The 21,739-nt window shown below is 37.9% G+C and overlaps 1 protein-coding gene across 2 annotated transcripts in view; it reads left to right on the top strand.

Annotated features, from left to right (window-relative positions):
* The window catches only part of eIF3i (eukaryotic translation initiation factor 3 subunit i), a 108,643-nt gene that overhangs the window by 47,094 nt on the left and 39,810 nt on the right, over positions 1-21,739 (top strand). Inside the window, exons 6-7 of one of the 2 annotated variants that reach the window (XM_090373342.1) lie at positions 1,052-1,162; positions 13,652-13,741. In XM_090373342.1, the coding sequence (XP_090229468.1) occupies positions 1,052-1,162; positions 13,652-13,741 (201 nt within the window). Of the gene's footprint in view, positions 1-1,051; positions 1,163-13,651; positions 13,746-21,739 lie in introns of both variants that reach the window. The other variant, XM_090373341.1, reaches the window with a different exon arrangement.

Here is a 21,739-nt window from a genome sequence, read left to right as displayed (position 1 = left end):
CTTAGTTTATATATAATGCCTTTTAGCACAAGGGGAATTAGTAAGTTCCTCACAATATTGATTTGTTAATCTACATTTATTTTATTAAATTAAATTTATTTTATAAACAAAACTGTTATATTTTTTTATTATCAGCACTCATTATAAAATTCCTTCACACAATTACCAAAAACGTTTAGTGGTGCTAGGCACAGGTCAGTGGGAGGGGGTGATTATTGATTTTACTAGCTACTGGATCAGTAGATTGGGAAAAAATAGTCTGAAACATAAAAATTTATACAACCAATTTTAGAAAATCAGAAATGCACATACAATTTAAATTACACTTTTATTTTTATTGCCAGAAATTTAAAACCTGGGTATGGTGATGGAAAAACCTCACTTCATATTTAATGCCTTTTCTCTGTGGATGAATATTAATTTGCTAATTTGTATTACATTTATTTTATAAACATAACTTGTAATTTTTTTTTATTATAAGCACTTACTATAAAATTCCTTTACACAGTTACCAAAAACATTTAGTGGTGCCAAGCACAGATCAGTGGGGGGGAGGGGTGATGATTATTGATTTCAGTAGCTTCTGGATCTGCCACGACATAACACACGAAGTTATTTTAAGCATTATTATATGGCCCGCTGCCGAAAAAGTTGGTCGTCCCTGACCTAGAGGAATGAAAAGACTTTTGACGTACAAAGAAAATAATTTTAAAATACAGTTTATTGTATTTCATAATAACATGTAATTTTCCTGTTGTCAATATGATATTCTTTAATTATTCATTATTACTATTACACATTCAACTATATTTTAGTTGTAAGATTGCTCTGTATTAAAAGTTTGCAGATAGTAAGATATAATGCATGAGATGTATTGATTGTTTTAGTTTCTATTTCTTTCTGTACCTCTCTGTCACATTTCAGTTAACAATCTGCAGTCTAACAATCTTCATTGGTGAATGAAGAATGTAGTGTGTTAGCATATTGCATTAGTATGTTAACAAAAAAGTATGCGTAAAATTTTTTTTTTAATAATTAAAATCTCTTTTAGACTGGGAAGAGGCAAGATACTGTAAAAGAGCATAAAGATACCATTTATGATTTGCAGTATAATAAAGATCAAACAATGTTCATTACTGCTTCAAAAGATCACACAGCAAGGGTAAGTATAGTATTACTATACAGTATGCAATTTAGAATTGAAGGGGCATCAATTTTTTTAATTATCCATTTTATTTATTTACAGTCAGTCCTCATATAACACGTGTTTACATTACACAAATTCGATCATACACGATTTATAAATAGGGGAACAATATCTTATATAACACGAACCGAATTCGCTTATGCACGATTCGCTTTTGTGTTTACAAGAAATGGCAGTCGAAGGCGGAATCACCCCAACTGAACGCGACACGATAGGAATGAAGAGAAGATTCTGAAAATGTATTTATGTGTTTTATATCAGTGAAGGGGAAACACATTTCACCATAATAATGTAAAAACCAACAATTCCAGCTATTGTGTCTGGAATCGCAAATGCAGTTACATAGAGTTTACTACCAGTTTATAACAGATTCCACTAGCAGAGACGCAACTGGAAATTGTTTTTATCGTTTTATGGTAGTAACCTAGAAATGTGCTTTAGTAAAATGTGAGGTGTTAATAGTGTATCTCTGCCTTTACGGTGTTGTTTATTCAGTTGCTACATGCGTGCAGCTTTGTTTATGTGTATCAAGCGTGCTTCCTCGTTTTGTAATTGTCCTTTACTCCCTAAAAATGAGTAAAATACTTAAAAGGTGTGAAAAGAAAGTGTCCTGGTGAAGACATTGCAGATTCAGAGAGAGAAAAAAAAAAGCAATATCGATAAACAGAGGCGGACTGGGTCAAAAATTCTTACCCGGGAAAATTTATAGTGGCCTCATACTACGGTTTATGGCCAAAATCACACCGGCCTCTGGCCCACTGGGGTTTCCCCGGTAAGGCTTATGGCCAGTCTGCCACTGTCGATAGTGAAAAAATATGAAACTGTGAAATGCTTTAAGCGAAATGAAAGACCATGTGATATTGCACGTGCTACAGACCTAAATGAGGCAACGCTGAGAATTACAAAGAATGCAGAGAAAATAAAAACAACTTTCATAGCAGGAATAACTCAAAGTTTATAAAATCCATTAGATTAAGACACAAAGAATTGGTAGAGATGCAACGGCTGTCAACTGTTTGGATAGAAAATTAAACAAAAAACAAATTTGCTTACAATAGAAGCAAAAGCATTAGCAATATTTTATTACGTAATAGTTGTAATAAAATACGTAAGTATTTTATTACGATTATTTATTGTGTTTGGTAATGTTTTGGTTACAAATGTGTGTTCAATCTTGGGTGGTCGGCACCTAACCCTATTTTTCCCATAGGCCCTGTTGTTTATATTGCACGATTTTGCATTGCGCGAGGGTTTCCTAGGAACACAACTATTGTGCTATACGAGGACTGACTGTATTTACTATTTTTTATAAGGATATGCAATGAGTGTGTTTTTTTAAATTGGGTGTAATTAAATATTTCTTTTGTTGTTATCTTTTGTTTATTTAAATTCTTTTTTTTTTTTTTCTTTTTGTGCACAGTGATTATCCATAAATCTTGGATTAAAACTTAATATGCGATTGTATTATCAAACATCACTCTTTTTTCTTTTTTTTTTTTTTTGTATGCCTCATGTATAGCCTGGTCACTTATAATTAATCTTAAAATAACTGTTATATTAAATACTGTAAAGTTTTCGCTCTGTTACTTATAGTGCTGATTAGAGATCGGCATGTGGTTTTTAATCAAATAAATTTTTTAACATAATAGAAAGGGCATATGTATTGAATAGAGTAGAATAAATAAGGGTAAAGTGCCTCCTTGGCAACCCAAAGGTCGTGGGTTCAAATCCCACCTCGGGCTTGGATCAGAGTAGTGCAAAAACCTTGGGAGGTGCATTATGGCCACAGAAGCTGATGCGCCAACAACTAACAAAAAAAAGAATAAATAAAGAAATTTCAGAAGTTTGTTTTGAAGTATGAAGGGAAAAATAAGTTAGATTACAAAAAGAGAATGTTTTTAAGTCTTGTTTGTAGTAGAAATTTAATTGCCCCACTCTTTTATATGCAGTTCAACAAATTTTTAATGCGAATTTGTTGACATCTAACTGACTTCAGTTATCAAATATTCCAGTGTTTGTCTGTGGAAACATCATAGTGAAATATACCTGTGTCATTAGGGACAATTTTGTGCCTTTTTGTATGTCTGTGGCATTGATATAGATGACCACTGGTTTTAACAGGAAAGTGTGAGGCCCCCATTTTCCAAGAGTTGTTTTGCAGTTTCTGACTGCCATCTTGAGGCATATGGCGAAGGACTGGAGTAGCCTCCAGTATCACATGATTTAAACCCATGCGATTTTCATTTTAAAGACAGTGTTTCAGAAGAATCTGAACTATTCCTGTACTGAAGAAAACAATTGAAGATAATTTTTTTTTCTGTGCTGGAGTAAACAGAGCTATGTCCTTCACTCTTCAATTGCGACACATTGATAAATGTCGAAGACCCATTAAACATGTTGGAGCATGAATTTCCCAACGCGGCTAAGTATAGTTCGAGTGTTAAAAGTTTTTCTGAACCATATCATCTACTCTGCTGACTCCTGAGCTGTTTGAATCTTCTGATCTTCCTGTCTTAGTTTCCACATTACAATATGCAATGCTTTTGACAGCTACTAAAGCCACTAAAAAGAAAGTTATAAGAAACATTACTCTCTGGTAAAACTAAAATATAACTAATTTACATATGTCTGTTCATTGGGCATGTAAACTCTATCAACAACACTACAGTACCTAACCCTTGACTGAAATTGAACAACTTCACCAGCAGTATACTACTCTCAAAAAACAATACATAGAGGCTATTTTTTAAAGTAAACTTGTGATCTGGAAATCCTGCATTAGAGTGCAAGATAATCGAAATTCCTGGAGGATTGTTTACAAATTCGTCACTGGAAAATTAAAAACACATTCTATTTTCAACACAGTAACATAGAAACGTTAGATTGGATAAACACTGTCAATTGCATTTTAGATGCCCTCTTTTTTTTTTTTTTTTTGGTAATAGTTGTGTGGCTGATTTCCCCAGTCACAAACTTATAAACCAATTAAATGTGGAGTATTACAATAATACAACTTCACTACCATTTTTGCCCTCTGAAGTCGATCCGGTAATTGCAAAAATAAGTTCCGACAAATGTCCCATGGAAGACCTTATTGAAGGTATATTACTGTGTCAACACCTGCAAATGTGGATGCCATTAATGACCAGATCATGCAAGGCTGCCAAATAAAGTAGTTTTAGTTATTTTATTTGGTAATTGTCTCTTTTCCAATGGAGCCTTTATCTCATCACTATTTCCAACCTCGTGTTGTTTGGCATTACAAGGATGCAAAATGTGAGATTTCTTTTCTTCTTTTCCTTGGTTGGATTACCATTTCAAAACTTCTGATGTCAACGTTTGCTCAGATCATGTCAGTGAAATTATTCTTGTGGGAATGGAATCCTTTATTCCATACTCCACTTTAAAATCTCGTCCTTTATCTAAACCATTTCCCTGGAAAAAGTTATGAACCTTTTTGTATTACCAACATAAGCAGGGGTCGAGGTGTGGCGCCCACACCACATAGAGGAATGCTGCCCCTAGGTGTTACCAGGCAATTCTAGATGGTAAATGACGGTCATCAACCAGTATAATACCGCCACTTTGCTTATTGGAGGCTTGACATGGTGGAATGCATGATTAGTCTCCAGAGCTAAGTTCCGGTCAACCCTTCCCCATCTCTTCCATCATGCAGTACGACTGATGACTTTTGAGGTTATGATGGACATTGTGGCGAGATCCAGTCTTCCTTACATTTCGAGGTTACTGCTCTAAAACGGTGTTTGGAGGCCGGCCGCTAGTTAGTACACTGGACCGAACCTATTGGTAACTCTCTAGGAGGCTTCGGATCAGCTAGTGTATAATCTTGTTCCCTCTACTCTGCCAGATAGAATGAAGGGAGTCCGAGTAGTGTCTGCAGGGGGGGGGGGCATTGTCTAGGATCTGGGTATATTCTTACCATGTGTACGGCTTATCCAAAAATTTCATTACTTCATACAATGTATCCAGCCCACCTTTTCTTACTACTGAATACACCATGACTTGTCAAACTAATAGAGTAAGCCTATCTGCGAAAAGATCTAAACCTCCCAAACACTTCCTAGTTCATTTCACAAATATACATGGTCTCAGTTCTAATCTCAACAATGTCCATTTCCACTTGCAGCCTGCCAAACCCCATGTACTGTTTCTTACAGAATCTCAGCTATCAGTTGATTCAACTACTACTCAACTCAGTTGCCAAAATTATTCGTTGTATGATTCTTTTCACCTCAAAGGTGGCTTGTGCATATGTCTGTTCCGATATTCCCAGTCAGACATTGATAATTTGGAATCTCCTCTTTTTCATCTTCTCTGGCTTAAAATCTCTTTGCCTCATTTTGTCAAATTCATCTGTTGTCTCTACTGTTCCCCCACTTCCACTAATCACTTGGAGCTCTTTGACTTCCTCTCTTTGCAACTTGACTTTCTCCAATCCAGCTTTCCTAACAGCGAGGTAATTTTCCTTGTTGATTTTAATGTTCACAACTCCAGCTGGCTCTGTTTTCTAGTCACTCTGACCCAGCTGGTCGAGATGCTGAGGCATTTGCAATTACTAATGACCTTGCACAGATTGTTCATTTAGCTGCCAGCATACCAGACAATCCTAACTATACAGCCAACACGCTTGATCTTTTTTTTCAAAAAAACAACCCTTCTAAGTACACAGTCAAAGTGAGTGGTCCTTTAGGCACCTCAGATCACAACTTGGTGATTGTCTCTTTTCCAACGGAGCCTTTATCTCATCGCTATTCCCAACCTCGTGTTGTTTCGCATTACAAGGATGCAAAATGTGAGATTTCTTTTCCTTGGTTGGATTACCGTTTCAAAACTTCTGATGTCAACGCTTGCTCAGATCACGTCAGTGAAATTATTCTTGTAGGAATGGAATCCTTTATTCCACACTCCACTTTAAAATCTCATCCTTTATCTAAACCTTGGTTTTCCACTAAATGTGCTAAGGCTGTTCAAAAGAAGAACGTTGCATGTCATAATTGGCTTGTTTCCAATTCATCAGTTTCTGCCTACACCAAAGCTCGCAACAATTGTAAAGCAGTTATTAATCTGTCCAAACTAGATTTTTAACAGGCTAAGAGTAGAAAACATGCTTCTTGCCCTAATGGTAGCCGAGCATTTTGGTCTCTTGCCAAAGCTATTGGCCGCAACTTTTACCCATTTCTACTCCCACCTCTGTCAAAACTAGATGGTTCTGTTGTCACTTCAGCCAAGGATAAAGCTGACCTGCTAGCATTTAATTGTTCTTCCAATTTATGTATTAATGATCTTGGTAAAACACCTCCCACCATTCCCAACATGCCTCCTGTGGTCCTCCATCAAAAGGGTTTTGATGCTAAGAAAGCTCCAGGTCCCAATGGTATTTCTCCACTTGTTCTCGAAATTTGCACTCCTTAACTTACTCCTGTTCTTTGCCGCCTTTTTTCACTTTCTTATTCCAAAGACGTTTTTCCTTCTGCTTGGAAATTTGCTCATATCCAGCCAGTTCCTACAAAGGATGAGAAATCCCTCCCATCCAATCATTGTCTATCTGCAATTACTTCTACTATTTTAAAATAATGGAGAAATCAATTAACCGCCAACTCTTAAACTACCTAGAAACCTTCGATCTGACCAACGATCGCCAGAATGGATTCCATCATTGTCGATCCACTGGTGATATTCTTGCTTATGTTATCCATTTATGGACAAATTCAATGGAAAAGTTTGGTGAAACACAAGCAGTTGATCTTCACAACTCAAAGGCTTTCGATTGTGTTTGGAAAAAAAATCTTCTAAACAAGCTTCCATCTTATGGTTTGCCAACTGTTTTTTGTAATTGGTTATTCAGTTTTCTCTCTGATTGCTCACTGAGGGATGATGGTAGATGGCCCTCTGTCTTCTGACTTCTCCATAATGCTGGTGTCCCCCAAGGTTCAGTTCTTTCCCCCACTCTTTTCCTCTTGTATATTAATGACCTTCTTCCATTGACTGGAAATCCTATCCATAGTTTTGCCGATGATAGCACATTGCATTCCACTTTCCATTTTGAGAAAACTTGCCCTGCTCAATCAGCTTCAACTTCTCGAGTATCCACTACCAATTCCTTAAATGCTGATCTCCAGATAATTCTTGAGTGCGGCAAAGACAACTCAGTTGATTTCAATTCTTCTAAAACTCAGTCTTGTCTTATATCTCGCAAAAAGGATTCTTCTGCTCCTATGCTTACCTTCGGTGACACTCCGATTTCTAAGCAAAATGATATATCTCTTTTGGGGATTACCCTGACTTCTAATCTCTCTTGGCACAAGCACGTTACGAATATTGCTTCCTCTGCATCTAAAAAACTTGGTTTTCTCTTTCACTCTTGGCGTTACTTTTCTTCCAAACAGCTGTTCACTTTGTACAAATCCACCCAGCTATGGAATATTGTTCCTACATATGGAGTGATGCCCCCAAAACCTCTCTCAGGCTTCTCGAATCCATTCAGAAGAGGGCAGTTAGGTTAATTAATGACACCTCTCTAACAGTCTCTCCACTCGCTGTCTCATAGACGTACTGTTTCTGCTGCATGCCTTTTCTACAGATACTTCCATGGGCACTGTCCTTCTGAATTGGCTTCTATAATTCCCGCTCTCTCTTTCAAAACAGTCCGAATATGTGGCGCCAACATCCATTTACTGTCCAACTTCAAACCCACAGAACCAACTTTTCATCTTCCTCGTTTATGCATTCAACTGCCATTTTCTGGAACAACCTTCCTTCATACGTATTTCCTGAAAATTACAGTTTACGGAAGTTAAAGTCTAATGTCAGTAAATATCTTCTTTCGTCTTCTCGACATCCAAACCAAGCACGGCACTAAGTACTATAGGTTCTAATACCTCTCGTGTTTGGGGTTTTCATAAAAAATACTGTTTACGCACAACATTTGCTCAGTCATTGCCTGCAGTAGACGGTGAGAAAAATTTTACGTTAGAGACTTTTGGAAATCTTACAGTATTTACGACACCATCTTAAACTTTAATAAGGCCTGGGCGGTAATTACTAAAAGTTGTTTATATGGCATATTGAAGAAAATATGCCCACAGCACGTAAAAGCTACGAAGGATTTGAAAAAGACTAATCATGAAGCAGTTTTAGATAAGATTGTAAGGGCTGCAGAGCTACTACAGTTCGAGGTTGATGCCAAAGACATGGAATAGTTAATAGAGGAAGAAGAGAAGGAATTATCTAATGAATAACATATTGACTTGTCAGCAGCAATACTGAAAGAAGAATATGTTGATGACACTTAAGATGAACCAAATGAGCAGCCAACCATCTTCATCGCCAGAGAGATGGCAATGGCATTTTGTGAAATTGCATTGGCAGTGGCGAGGTTTGGGAAGATGTATCCTGACCACGAACAATTCTTAAAAGTTAACATAGGGGTGGCTAATATGCTTGCTTGCTACAAATAAATCTTCAATGAGAAGAAAAAAGCCACCGTCCAGTCATCCTTTAATATGCTCTTTCATAAGATTAAATCGCCGACCCCTTCTAAATCTCCACAGCCCTCAACCTCCACAGTGGTGTACTTATCAGCTGAAGACGTCGATTTTGGCAACAATGCTTGAAAGGTAAAACTTACTGACATTATGCCTGTCTCTTCTCTTTTTTTTATAATTTTATAATCAAAATTATAAAATTACAATTATAAAATTATAAAAAAATTTTAAATTGCATGCTTTTTAATTTTTCCTGCACATGAGGTAAAAAATTGAATAAACAGTAAATAATTCTGTTTACACTTTTGCTGAACATGTCTTTTTTTCGATTCAATCAATTCAGTGAGCACAGTTGCGAGTGCTGCACAAGCATGGGGGAAATTCCCCGACATACATAATGTTCTGCGGAATGCAACACTTACATAAGTTGGGAAGTTCCTGTACTTCTCTGTATTGTTCTTGGAGCCTTATGCCCAGTGTGAATTTGCTGTGCCTTTGAAAAAATAATTTGTAGATCAAGCAGTGAGATACCCTTCTTACATGGATTCCATTCAAATTCCTTTTCTTCCTTTTACTCAATGTAAACCAACATACAGTATATATATGTATGTCGAGCAGTGCAATACAGCATGCTCACTTGTATAATATGCTCCTTATCCAGTGCAATGCCGCCACTTTGCTTATTGGAGGCTTGAAGTGGTAGAACTCATGTTTAGTCTCTAGAGCTAAGTTCCGGTCAATCCTTCCCTATCTCTTCCATCATGCAGTGTGGTTGATGACTTTTGAGGTTATGATGAACATCGTGGCGAGATCCAATATTCCTTACATTTCTAGGGTACAGCTCTAAAACGGTGTTTGCAGGCTGGCTGCTAGTTAGTACCCCGGACCGAACCTATTGGTAACTCTCTAGGAGGCTTCCGGATCAGCTAGCGTAAAATCTTGCTACCTCTACTCTGCCAGATAGTGACTGGGGGGAGTCCGAGTAGTGTATATGCGGGGAGCATTGTCGAGGCCACGTTATGTCAAGGATCTGGGTATATTCTTACCATGTGTATGCCCATATCCAAAAATTTCATTACTTATACAGCATGTTCCGCCCACTTTTTCTTACTAGTGAATCCACCATGAATTGTCAGACTAATAGAGCAAGCTTATCTGCCAAAAGATATAAACCTCCCAAGCACTTCCTAATTCATTTCACAAATATACATGGTCTCAATTCTAATCTCAACGATGTCCATTTCCACTTGCAGTTTGCCAAACCAGATGTACTTTTCCTGACAGAATCTCAGTTATCGGTTGATTCAACTACTGCTCATCTCAGATGCCCAAATTATTCGCTGTATGATTCCTTTCGTCTCAAAGGTGGTACTTGTGCATATGTTCATTCTGATTTTCCTGTCAGAGACTTGGCAATTTGGAATCTCCTCTCTTTGATCTTCTCTGGCTTAAAATCTCTCTACCTCATTGTGTAAATTTCATGTGTTATCTCTACCATTCTCCCAACTCCACTAATCACTTGGAGCTTTTTGACTTCCTCTCTTTGCAACTTGACTTTCTCCAGTCCAACTTTCCTAACAGTGAGGTAATTTTCCTTGGTGATTTTAATGTTCACAACTCCAGCTGGCTTCTATTTTCTAGTCACACCGACCCAGCTGGTCGAGATGCTGAGGCTTTTGCAATTACTAATGACCTTTCACAGATTGTTCATTTACCTACAAGAATACCTGACTGTCGTAATCATACAGCCAATACCCTTGATCTTTTTCTCACAACCCTTCTTAGTACCCGGTCGAAGTGAGAGGTCCTTTAGGCACTTCAGATCACAACTTGATGATTGTCTCTTCTCCAATGGAACCTTTATCTCATGGCTATTCCCAACCTCGTGCTGTTTGGTATTACAAGAATGCAAAATGGGATGACCTGTGAGATTTCTATTCTTCTTTTCCTTGGTCGGATTACTGTTTCAGAACTTCTGATGTCAACGTTTGCTCAGATCATGTCAATGAAATTATTCTTGCAGGAATGGACTCCTTTATCCCATACTCCACTTTAAAATCTCATCCTTTATCTAAACCTTGGTTTTCCACTAAATGTGCTAAGGCTGTTCAAAAGAAGAACGTTGCATGTCATAATTGGCTTGTTTCCAATTCATCAGTTTCTGCCTACACCAAAGCTTGCAACAATTGTAAAGCAGTTATTAATCAGTCCAAACTAGAGTTTGAACAGTCGTTTGAAGAGTAGAAAACTTGCTTCTTGCCCTAATGGTAGCCGAGCATTCTGGTCCCTTGCCAAAGCTATTGGCCGCAACTTTTGCCCATCTCTTCTCCCACCTCTGTCCAAACCAGATGGTTCTGTTGTCACTTCAGCCAAGGATAAAGCTGACCTGCTAGCATCCCATTTTTCTTCCAACTCATATATTAATGATCTTGGTAAAACACCTCCCACCATTCCCAACATGCTCCATTCAATGCCTCCTGTGGCCTTCTGTCAAAAGGATGTCAGAAGAATTTTGACGAATCTTGATGTTAAGAAAGCTCCAGGTCCCGATAGTATTTCTTCACTTGTTCTCAAAACCTGTGCTCCTGAACTTACTCCTATTCTTTGCCGCCTTTTTTAACTTTCTCATTCCAAAGGTGTTTTTCCTTCTGCTTGGAAATTTGCTCATATCCAGCCAGTTCCTAAAAAGGGGTGACAAATCCTTCCCATCCAATTATCGTCCCATTGCAATTACTTCTACTCTTTCTAAAGTAATGGAGAAATCAATTAACCACCAACTCTTAAACTACCTAGAAACCTTCCATCTGATCAACGGTCGCCAGTAAGGATTCCGTCAGTGTCGATCCACTGGTGATATTCTGGCTTATGTTACCCATTTATGGACTAATTCAATGGAAAGGTTTGGTGATAGACAAGTAGTTGCTCTTGACATCTCAAAGGCTTTTGATCATGTTTGGCATAAAGGTCTTCTATACAAGCTTCCATCTTATGGTTTGCCAACTGTTTTTAGTAATTGGTTATCCAGTTTTCTCTCTGATCGCTCACTGAGGGTGAGTAGATCTCTCTCTGTCTTCTAACTTTTCCACTAATGCCAATGTTCCCCAATGTTCAGTTCTTTCCCCCACTCTTTTCCTCTTGTATATTAATGACCTTCTTCCATTGACTGGAAATCCTATCCATAGTTTTGCCGATGATAGCGCATTGCATTCCACTTTCCATTTTGAGAAACCTTGCCCTGTTCAATCAGCTTCAACTTCTCAAAAATCTGCTACCAATTCCTTAAATGCCGATCTTCAGGTAATTCTTCAGTGGGGCAAAGACAACTTAGTTGATTTCAACCCTTCTAAAACTCAGTCTTGTCGTATATCTCGTAAAAGGGATTCTTCTGCTCCTATGCTTATCTTCGGTGACACTCCGATTTCTAGGCAAAATGATATATCTTTTTTGGGGATTACCCTGACTTCTAATCTCTCTTGGCACAAGCACATTACAAATATTGCTTTTTCTGCATCTAAAAAACTTGGTTTTCTCTTTCGCTCTTGGCGTTACTTTTCTTCCTAACAGCTGCTCACTCTGTATAAATCACAAATCCACCCTGCCATGGAATATTGTTCCCACATCTGAGGTGGGGCCCCCAAAACCTCTCTCAGGCTTCTTGATTCCGTTCAGAAGAGGCCAGTTAGGTTAATTAATGACACCTCTCTAACAGTCTCTCCACTCGCTGTCTCATAGACGTACTGTTTCTGCTGCATGCCTCTTATACAGATACTTCCATGGGCACTGTTCTTCTAAATTGGCTTCTATAATTCCTGCTCTCTCTCTTTCAAAACAGTCCGAACACGTGCCGTCACCAGCCAACATCCATTTATTGTCCAACTTCAAACTCACAGGACCAACTTTTCATCTTCCTCATTTATTCATTCAACTGCTATTTTCTGGAACAACCTTCCTTCCTTCATACCTATTTCCTGAAAATTACAGTCTACAGAAGTTCAAGTCCAATGTCAACAAATATCTTCTTTCATCTTTTCAACCTCCAACCCAAGCACTATAGGTTCTAATGCCTCTCGTGTTTGGGGTTTACATAAAAAAAAAAAAAAAAATAGTAAAGCAAAAACTATAGATATGGACATCCAGCTTCTGATTATACAAGCATAAAGAGGTCATACTGGCTAGAGAATGAATTGAATATAATTATTTAGCACATCTCTTTTTTACTGCTGGGTAAGATCCCCATACTGTTAAGTATATTCTTAATGAATGTGCTCATTATCATTCTCCTAGAGTCATATCTCTCCAATCACTCTGTAACCTATTAGATCTGTTGCCACTGTGTCATGGTATTGGAAATTCCAGTTCTGAAAATTATCAGCCTTAGGTGTTCACTTTTGGATCTGTTTCGCATCACTCTGTAGTAACAGGTGCAGTTTTGTCAATAAACCTCCCCTCCAACAACAACTTTTCCTCAATTTTTATACCACTTTTCTTAATACTTATTAATAACCATAATTAACCATAATACTTATTAATGTATTATGTTTTATTAATGTATTACGTGCAACTTTTAATGAACTTATACTGGATTTTAAATCATTGTATTTTTTCTTTTCCTGAAAATGGAGTCCAAAGAGGTTCTTAAGAGTTGCTTATTGCTGTGCTTGATTTATTTAGTTTGAGGAATTTGCCTTAGTGTAACTTCTATATTTCATTAAACTAATTAGTTAAACATAATTTATGTGAGTTTGTGTATTAATTTCCATACTGAATTTCTCTTACACATATATGCCTTTCACAAATCATTCTGGTCATATTCTTTTGAGTACTGAAATGGCTGAGTGATAAATCACTCAAGAATTTGAGTTTTCAAACATGTTTTTCATTTATATTTTTTATTATCTTCTTTTATGTAATGCTATTTCTTTTGTTTATTTTATATTAGCTGTTTGATATGACAACTCTGAATCATCTGAAAACATATAAGACAGAACGTCCTGTTAATTCGGCTGCCATTTCTCCAATTAGAAATCATGTAGGTAAATTAAATTTTCCTGAAGAAAAGGAATAATAAATATGTGAAGTATTATATATTTCTCTCTCTCTCTCTCTCTCTCTCTCTCTCTCTCTCTCTCTCTCTCTCTCTCTCTCTCTGGGGGGGGGGCAGTGTAATTGGTTATCCAGTAAGATTTTAAAAATATGAATAATTAACTTCAGACACATTTTAAAGCCTGTCAAGATTAAGCTTGGATGAAAAGAAATGGGGAAATAGAAATAGAGCCGGTTATTAACTTATCCTTGCACTTTCTTGTTCCTGAAAACTGACTTAGTCATAACTTCATCTAAATTTCTGGCTTTTTTTTTTTTTTTTTTTTTTTTTTTGCTTATGTAACATGTCTTTTAACATGCACTGTCATATCACTGTAAAACACACCATGATTCCTTTCTTCTATTTCTTGGTCCTAAATGTTGAGTTCCGAACTCATGCACCTCATTTAACTTATGAACAGAATATCATAATTTTTTGATATTGAATTTAATATTAAATGCTAATGCTAAAAATCAAATAAAAATTATGATATAGTCCCCACTATGAGTAGAAAAAGAAAAGCCAGTGACATTACAAAATCTCATTAGCAACAAGGCAAACATTAGCAAATTTTTGTACTTTCTGAAAAAAATTAGTATTTCATCAGTTTTGAGCAGGCATCTGTGATCTAAAATGAAGTGCCTACACTTTCTAATTATTTTCTAGCACAATTTCTATAAGCAAGTGTGTCATAGCCAGTGTAGTTTATGAATCATTAAACTCTTGCAGTGCATGTGTGACTAAAAACCACTATACAGGGTTGTTAAAATTAAAGTATCCCTATGTAGACGGCTCTGGGGCGAGTTCCAAGGCTCGTACTGAAGAGAAATTTGGACAACAGGTACAATAAAGAATGTGCTCACCATTTATTGTGAAAAAAAAATTAGTTACAAAATTTATCACTGTATGCGTGTTATCTTAGTTACGATTATGCAAATAACGTAAGTTATTTGCATAATCGTAAGTTATTGCCACATTGCCACTACTCAGCTCTACTGTACTGTATAAAAGCAAAGCAGTCTCTTCAAAATCATACAGTAGATGTTTGGCTGTACTACAGCAGCAATGCCAACAACATTGCAGTAAAAGGCGCTATTAATGAAGCTGTACTATCAGAACAGCAACAATAGCCGCAGCTGCCAGAGAATTCCGGCGTCAGAAGTGCATAAGGCGTGGACCTGTGACTGTTTGTGCTGTCCACAAAATGATTGTGAAATTTGAAGTGACAGGACATCTTGGTGTTCAACCAGGTAAAGGTCAAAAACAAGTGGACTCCTCTCATGTTGAAGATGTGGCTATGGCTGTCGCGGATTTTTCAAGTCAATCTCCATGTGGTAGCTCAAATGTGCCAGCTGTTTCTTGTGAAGTGGACATGCCATATTCCACTGTAAGGCTAGTAATGCATCAGGTGTTGCGGTACTATCCTTACAAGATGCACTTGCTATAGCAGCTAAAGCATGGTGATGCAGATATTCGTTTCACATACGCACTTCAGTTTCTGGTGCAAATGACAGTGGATATCACTTGTCCATGGAACATCCTTTGGAGTGATGAAGCCCACTTCTGCTTAAATGGACAAGTGAATATGCACAGCTGTCACATTTGGGCAACAGAAAACCGTCGAGTTATCCAAGAGGTCCTGTTGCATTCTCCAAAAGTGACAGTGTGGTGTGAATTTGCGGCCATATTCATGATTGAACCATATTTTTTTTGAACAGGTAACACTGACTAGACCCTGCACCTGTTCCGTCAGTGGACAGCAATATTATGAAATGTTGGCAAATTTCGCAACACCAGAGCTGTGACAATGTAGGTGCCTTCAGGATACCATATTCATGCAAGATGGTGCGCCATCCCCACATCCACCGTTGTGTCCAAAGATTGCTAAGGCAACACTTTACAGACGAACAGGTCATCAGCCATTGTTTCCAGACATCTTGGCCACCCTGATCACCGCACCTCTCCCCATGTGACTTCTGGTTGTGGGGTTTATTGAAGGACCAGGTGTATCGGAAGGATGTCAAACTCTGGCAGATCTGAAGGACAGCATTAGACGTCATGTGCTGGCTATTCCAGTTGACATGTTACGTTTTGCTGTAGAAAATGCTGTTCTTCGAACGGAAACTGTTGTTCACCAAAATGGAAGACACATTGAACAATTGTAGCGCTGTTCAAGTGATTTGTATTGCCACAGCACCATATTGTGACAAATTTTGTAACTAATTTTTTTTTTTTTCTCCAATAAATGGTGAGTGCATTCTTTATTGTACCTGTTGTCCAAATTTCTCTTCAGTACGAGCCTTAGAACTCGCTCCAGAGCCCTCTACATAGGGATACTTTAATTTTATCAACTCTAGTTCATAAAGAACTTCAGATAATTCAGTTTTACTTGTCCATTCCTATCTGATTCATCACTTTGATGTCAAAGGTTTAGTTGGCATGAGTTGCTTTGCATAACAATCAGAATCCATGAAGTAAATAAACTCATTTGATATGATTCATTTCTTACCTTACACTGTTTCTAAAATTTGAGATATAAAAAGATAAACAGAAGCAAATATTGCATACAAAAGTAAAGGCTTTTTTTATATATATATATATATACAAGTAACTGTCCCTGTGTGGGGTAGTATGCCCTTAAGCTGTTGGACAAAATTTACTTTGAGAATGCACAAAAAAATTTGTGAAGTGGTTACCCAGTGTACTCTCTTTAAACAACTTTTGCAAAAGTTGTTTAAAGAGAGTACACTGGGTAATCACTTCACAATATTATCTCATATTGTGCAGTTTGATACAGATTAATGGGAAATGTATCACAGTTTGATTTTCAACAAAACATCTAATTAGAATTGTACCGCATGAGTTTGCTTGATATTGGAAAACATATTGCTTTGGCTACCAAGTGATCGATAGTTTGTTACAAATCGAGACATCACTCCATAGAAGGAAAAGGCATTGCAGTAAGTTTTATTCTGAATGTAGGATCATTGATTTACTCTCACAATTTACTAACAATGAGTTTCCATTGAGTGCCGAATCAATCCAGTGAGAAGTGTTACAGTTTTGAATGTAGTAGACATTACATGCCTTTAGAAATGAATTTGACAAATTGTAGACTATCTTGTTGTTCTTATGTTTGGTGGTCAGCAAACTTTCAATTATCAGTTTGTGTGACCATAGTGTTTACTTAGAGCATTCAAATACCCAATAATCATTATAATGATCAGAGAAGCAAGCTGCCAACTGGGTTTTTGGAAGTGCTACATTAAATACGAGGGGTTTCAGAAAAGTAAGGTAGCACATATTTTTTCTTAATAATGGTGAAAGGGAATGAGATGAAATATAGTGACAGATAGAACTGTTAATAACGTTCAAAAAGACCACCAGTGCAGTGTTGTGGTACTGTCGCCTCACAGCAGATTCCAGTTGCAAAATGGCGGCTACTGTATGAGTGTGGTCCAAAATAGGTGTTCGCGAAGTTATTCGCTTTTTGCAAGCAAAAGGATCTTCACCAAGTGACATTCTCTTCTACTCCCCACCCCTCTCTCTCTCTCTGGGTAACTCGGGGTTTTTTTTTTTTTTTTTTTGTCTGGTGCAGCATAAGCCGTAGGTTTCCTTGCGCCATGTAGCTAATAATATAATAACTGGTTGCTGTGTATGGTGAAAAGGTGATGACACAGAAGCAGGTGTGTTTTTGGTGCAATGAATTTGAAGCGGGCCGTGTTGACATTGAAGATCAAACATCAGGCAGGCAGGCCTTCATCGAGCAAGACAGAAGACATTTCGTGCATTAATGGCATCATTCTGGAAAACAGGCGAGTGAAACTGTTCACTAATTGCACAAATAGTGAACGTGAGTAAGTCGACTGTTCATGAAATTGTTCACTATGTTCTTGGTTTTTGAAAGGTGTGCTGCCACTGGGTGCCCCGACAATTGTCAGAGGGAAACGCATGGGGATGTGTCTGGAGAACCTGTTGCAATACAGCAACAAAGGAGAGGATTTTCTCACTCGCATAGTCACAGCAGATGAAACGTGGGTTCATCACTTTCCCCAGGAGAGCAAACAAGACTCCATGATCTGGAAACATCCCCAATCTCCTGTGCGTTAAAAATTCAAAATGTTCCCAGTGTCCGAAAAGTAATGGCCACAGGAGCAGCAGTGCGTAGCACACGCTTCTTGATTAGACCGGGGTTCAAGACTGTGACCGCCAAATACGGAGGATGCGGAAAGGTCAGGAATGACCACTGCATATCCTGGAGCAATATAGCCTTAGTTGGTAATGCTCCTAAAACCAAATAACAAACAAACAATGGCCACAGCGTTCTGGGATCACCAAGGTGTTCTTTTGGTGGATTTCTTGCCGAAGGGAGGAACAATCAATGCACAGCTTTACTCTGCAACGTTGGAAAAAGTGAAAGCCAACATTCGACGCAAACGACCAGGACTCCTGACAAGTGGCATGATTTTGTTGCATGACAATACAACTCCACACTACTTGTGAGTGGTTGCCGTAATTTTTGGGAAACTCTATCACATTTTCCCCTACAGCCCAGACTTAGCAGCACCTTCAGACTTCCATTTGTTCGGCCCTCAGAAAAAAGACCTCTCAGGAAAGCATTTCACCACGGATGAGGAAATTCATCAGGCAGTGCGATGTTAGTTACTGCATGTGGGCACAGACTTTTTCAGTACTGGTATTAATAAACTGATCCATTGTTGGGAAAAGTGCATCAATAAAACTGGAGACTTTGTGAAGAAGTAGTGCATGTTCACTTATTTCTTGGTGTGTAATTTCAATTTCGTATTATTAAACATCATCGAGAGGAAAAAAATGTGTTACCTTACTTTTCGGAAACCCGTTGTATAACCACAGGCTATCCATACTGACTTTAAAAATTTACTATTAGTAGTGGTAAATGATGCAAGAAAGCAAGCTTATACAGCATCAGCCCAAAAAAAAAGGGAAAAAAAATACACTCCCCACATAACCTACCCATTCCCTCCAATAGTTTGTCTAGTTCTTCCTTGAATTTATTCAAACTACCCACTTCCACAACAACAGATGGAAGTTTGTTCCAACAATAAACTATGCACTGGCCGAAGGAAAACTTTTGTACATCTATCCTGCAATCATCCTTCCTCGATTTGAATTTATGTCCCTTCGTGTAGTCTGGGCAATAGGAAGAATGCCATCGGCATTGAATAGTGATATAGTTAGAAAAGTATTCTATTCATCCAAAAGGCACCTCCGTAGCCAGGTGGGAAGGAGCAGCAGTGCGTAGCACATGCTTCTTGATTAGACCGGGGTTTGAGCCCATCACCACCAAATACGGAGGATGCGGAAAGGTCAGGGAATACACTCTCCACATCACCTACCCATTCCCTCCAATAGTTTGTCTAGTTCTTCCTTGAATTTATTCAAACTACCCACTTCCACAACAACAGATGGAAGTTTGTTCCAACAATCAACTATGCACTGGCCGAAGGAAAACTTTTGTACATCTATCCTGCAATCATCCTTCCTCGATTTGAATTTATGTTCCTTCGTGTAGTCTGGGCAACAGGAAGAATGCCATCGGCATTGAATAGTGATATAGTTAGAAAAGTATTCTATTCATCCAAAAGGCACCTCCGTAGCCAGGTGGGAAGGAACAGCAGTGCGTAGCACATGCTTCTTGATTAGACCGGGGTTTGAGCCCATCACCACCAAATACGGAGGATGCGGAAAGGTCAGGGAATGACCACTGCATATTCCCGGAGCAATATGGCCTTAGTTGCTAATGCTCCAAAAAACAAACGCTTATTCATCCAAAAACGATTTAAAAAAAAAAAAAAAGTAAATTTCTTGGACATACTAAGGATATAATGCATCAAGTCAGCCTGTATGAGGAAAGCTGTGAAATTGACAGCTTACAAGATGTTCCAACCTTTTACGAAAAATGACCTTTATAGTATAGTTCACTGGTCTATTAATGGAAAAGATCTGTTTTGACCTCAAAAATTTTGAACCTAGTGAAGTAAGAAATATTCATCCTCATCCTTTTTTTAATTATGGATATTTCTGCTAGTGTTAAATTTCTGTTATTATGTTGTGGATGTTTTGTGTGTTGGGGAAGGGGAGTGGAATTGCTAAGAATGTATTGTTGACTAATTGTGGATATATTCTGTTAGGTGAAACCTCAATCAATGCTAGCACTGCTTTTGGTGATAGCCAGATTTTCCGGTATCACTGCCATGTTGGCAGTGTTTGTGAGTGCTTGTTCTCTGGGTGTTGTCATCATCATATCCAGTGATTTGATATAGCTATAACATTGGGCTCTGTTATTTTGGAAGAGAAGTTTACAGAAACTGACTGGAGAACTCAATCATAAGTCTGTATTTTGTGTAAAAGTGTGCCTACACATCAATAGTTCATGAACCTGAGTTGTCAATCTCCAGGTGATGAAACTGATAAAGAGGTGAATCTGGGTAGAATATTCTGCTTATGTTTGTAAAGAACTAAGTTACTAAGTTTATCTGCATTTATTTGTATTTCTCTATGAATATGGATTCTGAATATGACCTTAGTTTTTGCAGCATCAGTGGTTTGCCCAGAAATGAAAGAAAAGTATGTGAAAAGTATCAGATTTCTTAACAATGTTTAACTTTTGTACAGACAAAGTTTCATCAAAAATTTTGGGACTCTTGTGGATGAAAGTTGGTCTAGTGATGCAAAAAAAGAAAAAAATCTAGTCTAAAAGTAAGCGTGGTTTTAGTCTTTCTGTTTAACGTTCAGTAAACACATTAAGTCAACCTAATATTTCATGAAAGAACCATGTGGCCCAGAAATTCTGGAGGTTTCCATCGGTTAATTGCAATGGCATAAACATGCCTTAATTTTAAAACAAATGTATTTTTTCTCTGAGGTGAAAACCCAACTCAGCCAGTAAAGAGCAGAAGGGCCACTATTCCTTTTCTTATCATGATATTCTAAATTTATAATTTATGCAGAATTGGGAACAAAAAAAAAAAAAGTAAGTTATGTGTTTGATCATGAATTGTTTGGTTTCCTCATTGCTGCATACAGTTTATGAAAGCAGACAGGTTGTGTGCACATTGGGAATAATACAGTAGACATAACCGAAGATCACTGTTTCTCATTTGATAGAAACATCTTCATAAAAGTATCCAAAAATCCCTGTTTTCATAGTCCATTGGGCCATCTTGCATAAACAAGTGATTTGGACCAGTATATGGGAAAGTGTATAAGCCACACAAGTTAGATACTCTCATTGTGTCGCAATTGAACAGAACTGACTGATTTCGAAAGGGATGTTATCATCAGATGTCATATTGCCAACATCAATTCATGCAGTTGCTTTCAGCCTATACCATCTAGAGTTCAACTGCTAGTGATGTTCTGATGAAATAGAAGCATGACCATACCACCACCACCACCATCCAGCAATGTATAATAATACCACAAAATCTCGATCCACACAACCAAGGCATCAACATGGGTTGAGTTCTGTACAAACACAATGTATGGAGCTCTACAGCCTCAGTTTTCTAGAGACAGTGCATAAGTGTAGTCAGCAGTCTTGTCTTACATGGCACAATGCTGTAATTGGTCCATAGAGCAGCAGAAGTTGGTTCTGGGGATTGACGAATCTCACTACACCCTATTCTGGTCAGCCGAACTAGTGTGGAACATATTTGGAGAACATTACTGCTGGAGTGCATTTGCCAACAATAAAGTTCTGAAGCTGAATTTCACTACACCCTATTCCAATCAGCTGTGCAAGTGTGAGTGCAGAGGATGTCTGTAGAACATCTGCTGCATGGAGTGCATTGTGCCAACAGTGAAGTTCAGTGGTGTTATGGTGTGGAGCTGCTTTTCATGTTATGATGTTGTTTTGGTTTTTAGGAGCATTAGCAACTAACGCCATATTGCTCTGAGGAT

The sequence above is a fragment of the Mastigoproctus giganteus genome, chromosome 5 (assembly GCF_048544385.1).
Source record: "Mastigoproctus giganteus isolate SK-2022 chromosome 5, ASM4854438v1, whole genome shotgun sequence".
Taxonomy (NCBI): domain Eukaryota; kingdom Metazoa; phylum Arthropoda; class Arachnida; order Uropygi; family Thelyphonidae; genus Mastigoproctus; species Mastigoproctus giganteus.
The sequence above is the reverse complement of the archived record's forward strand: the minus strand, read 5'-3'. Positions and strand labels throughout refer to the sequence as shown.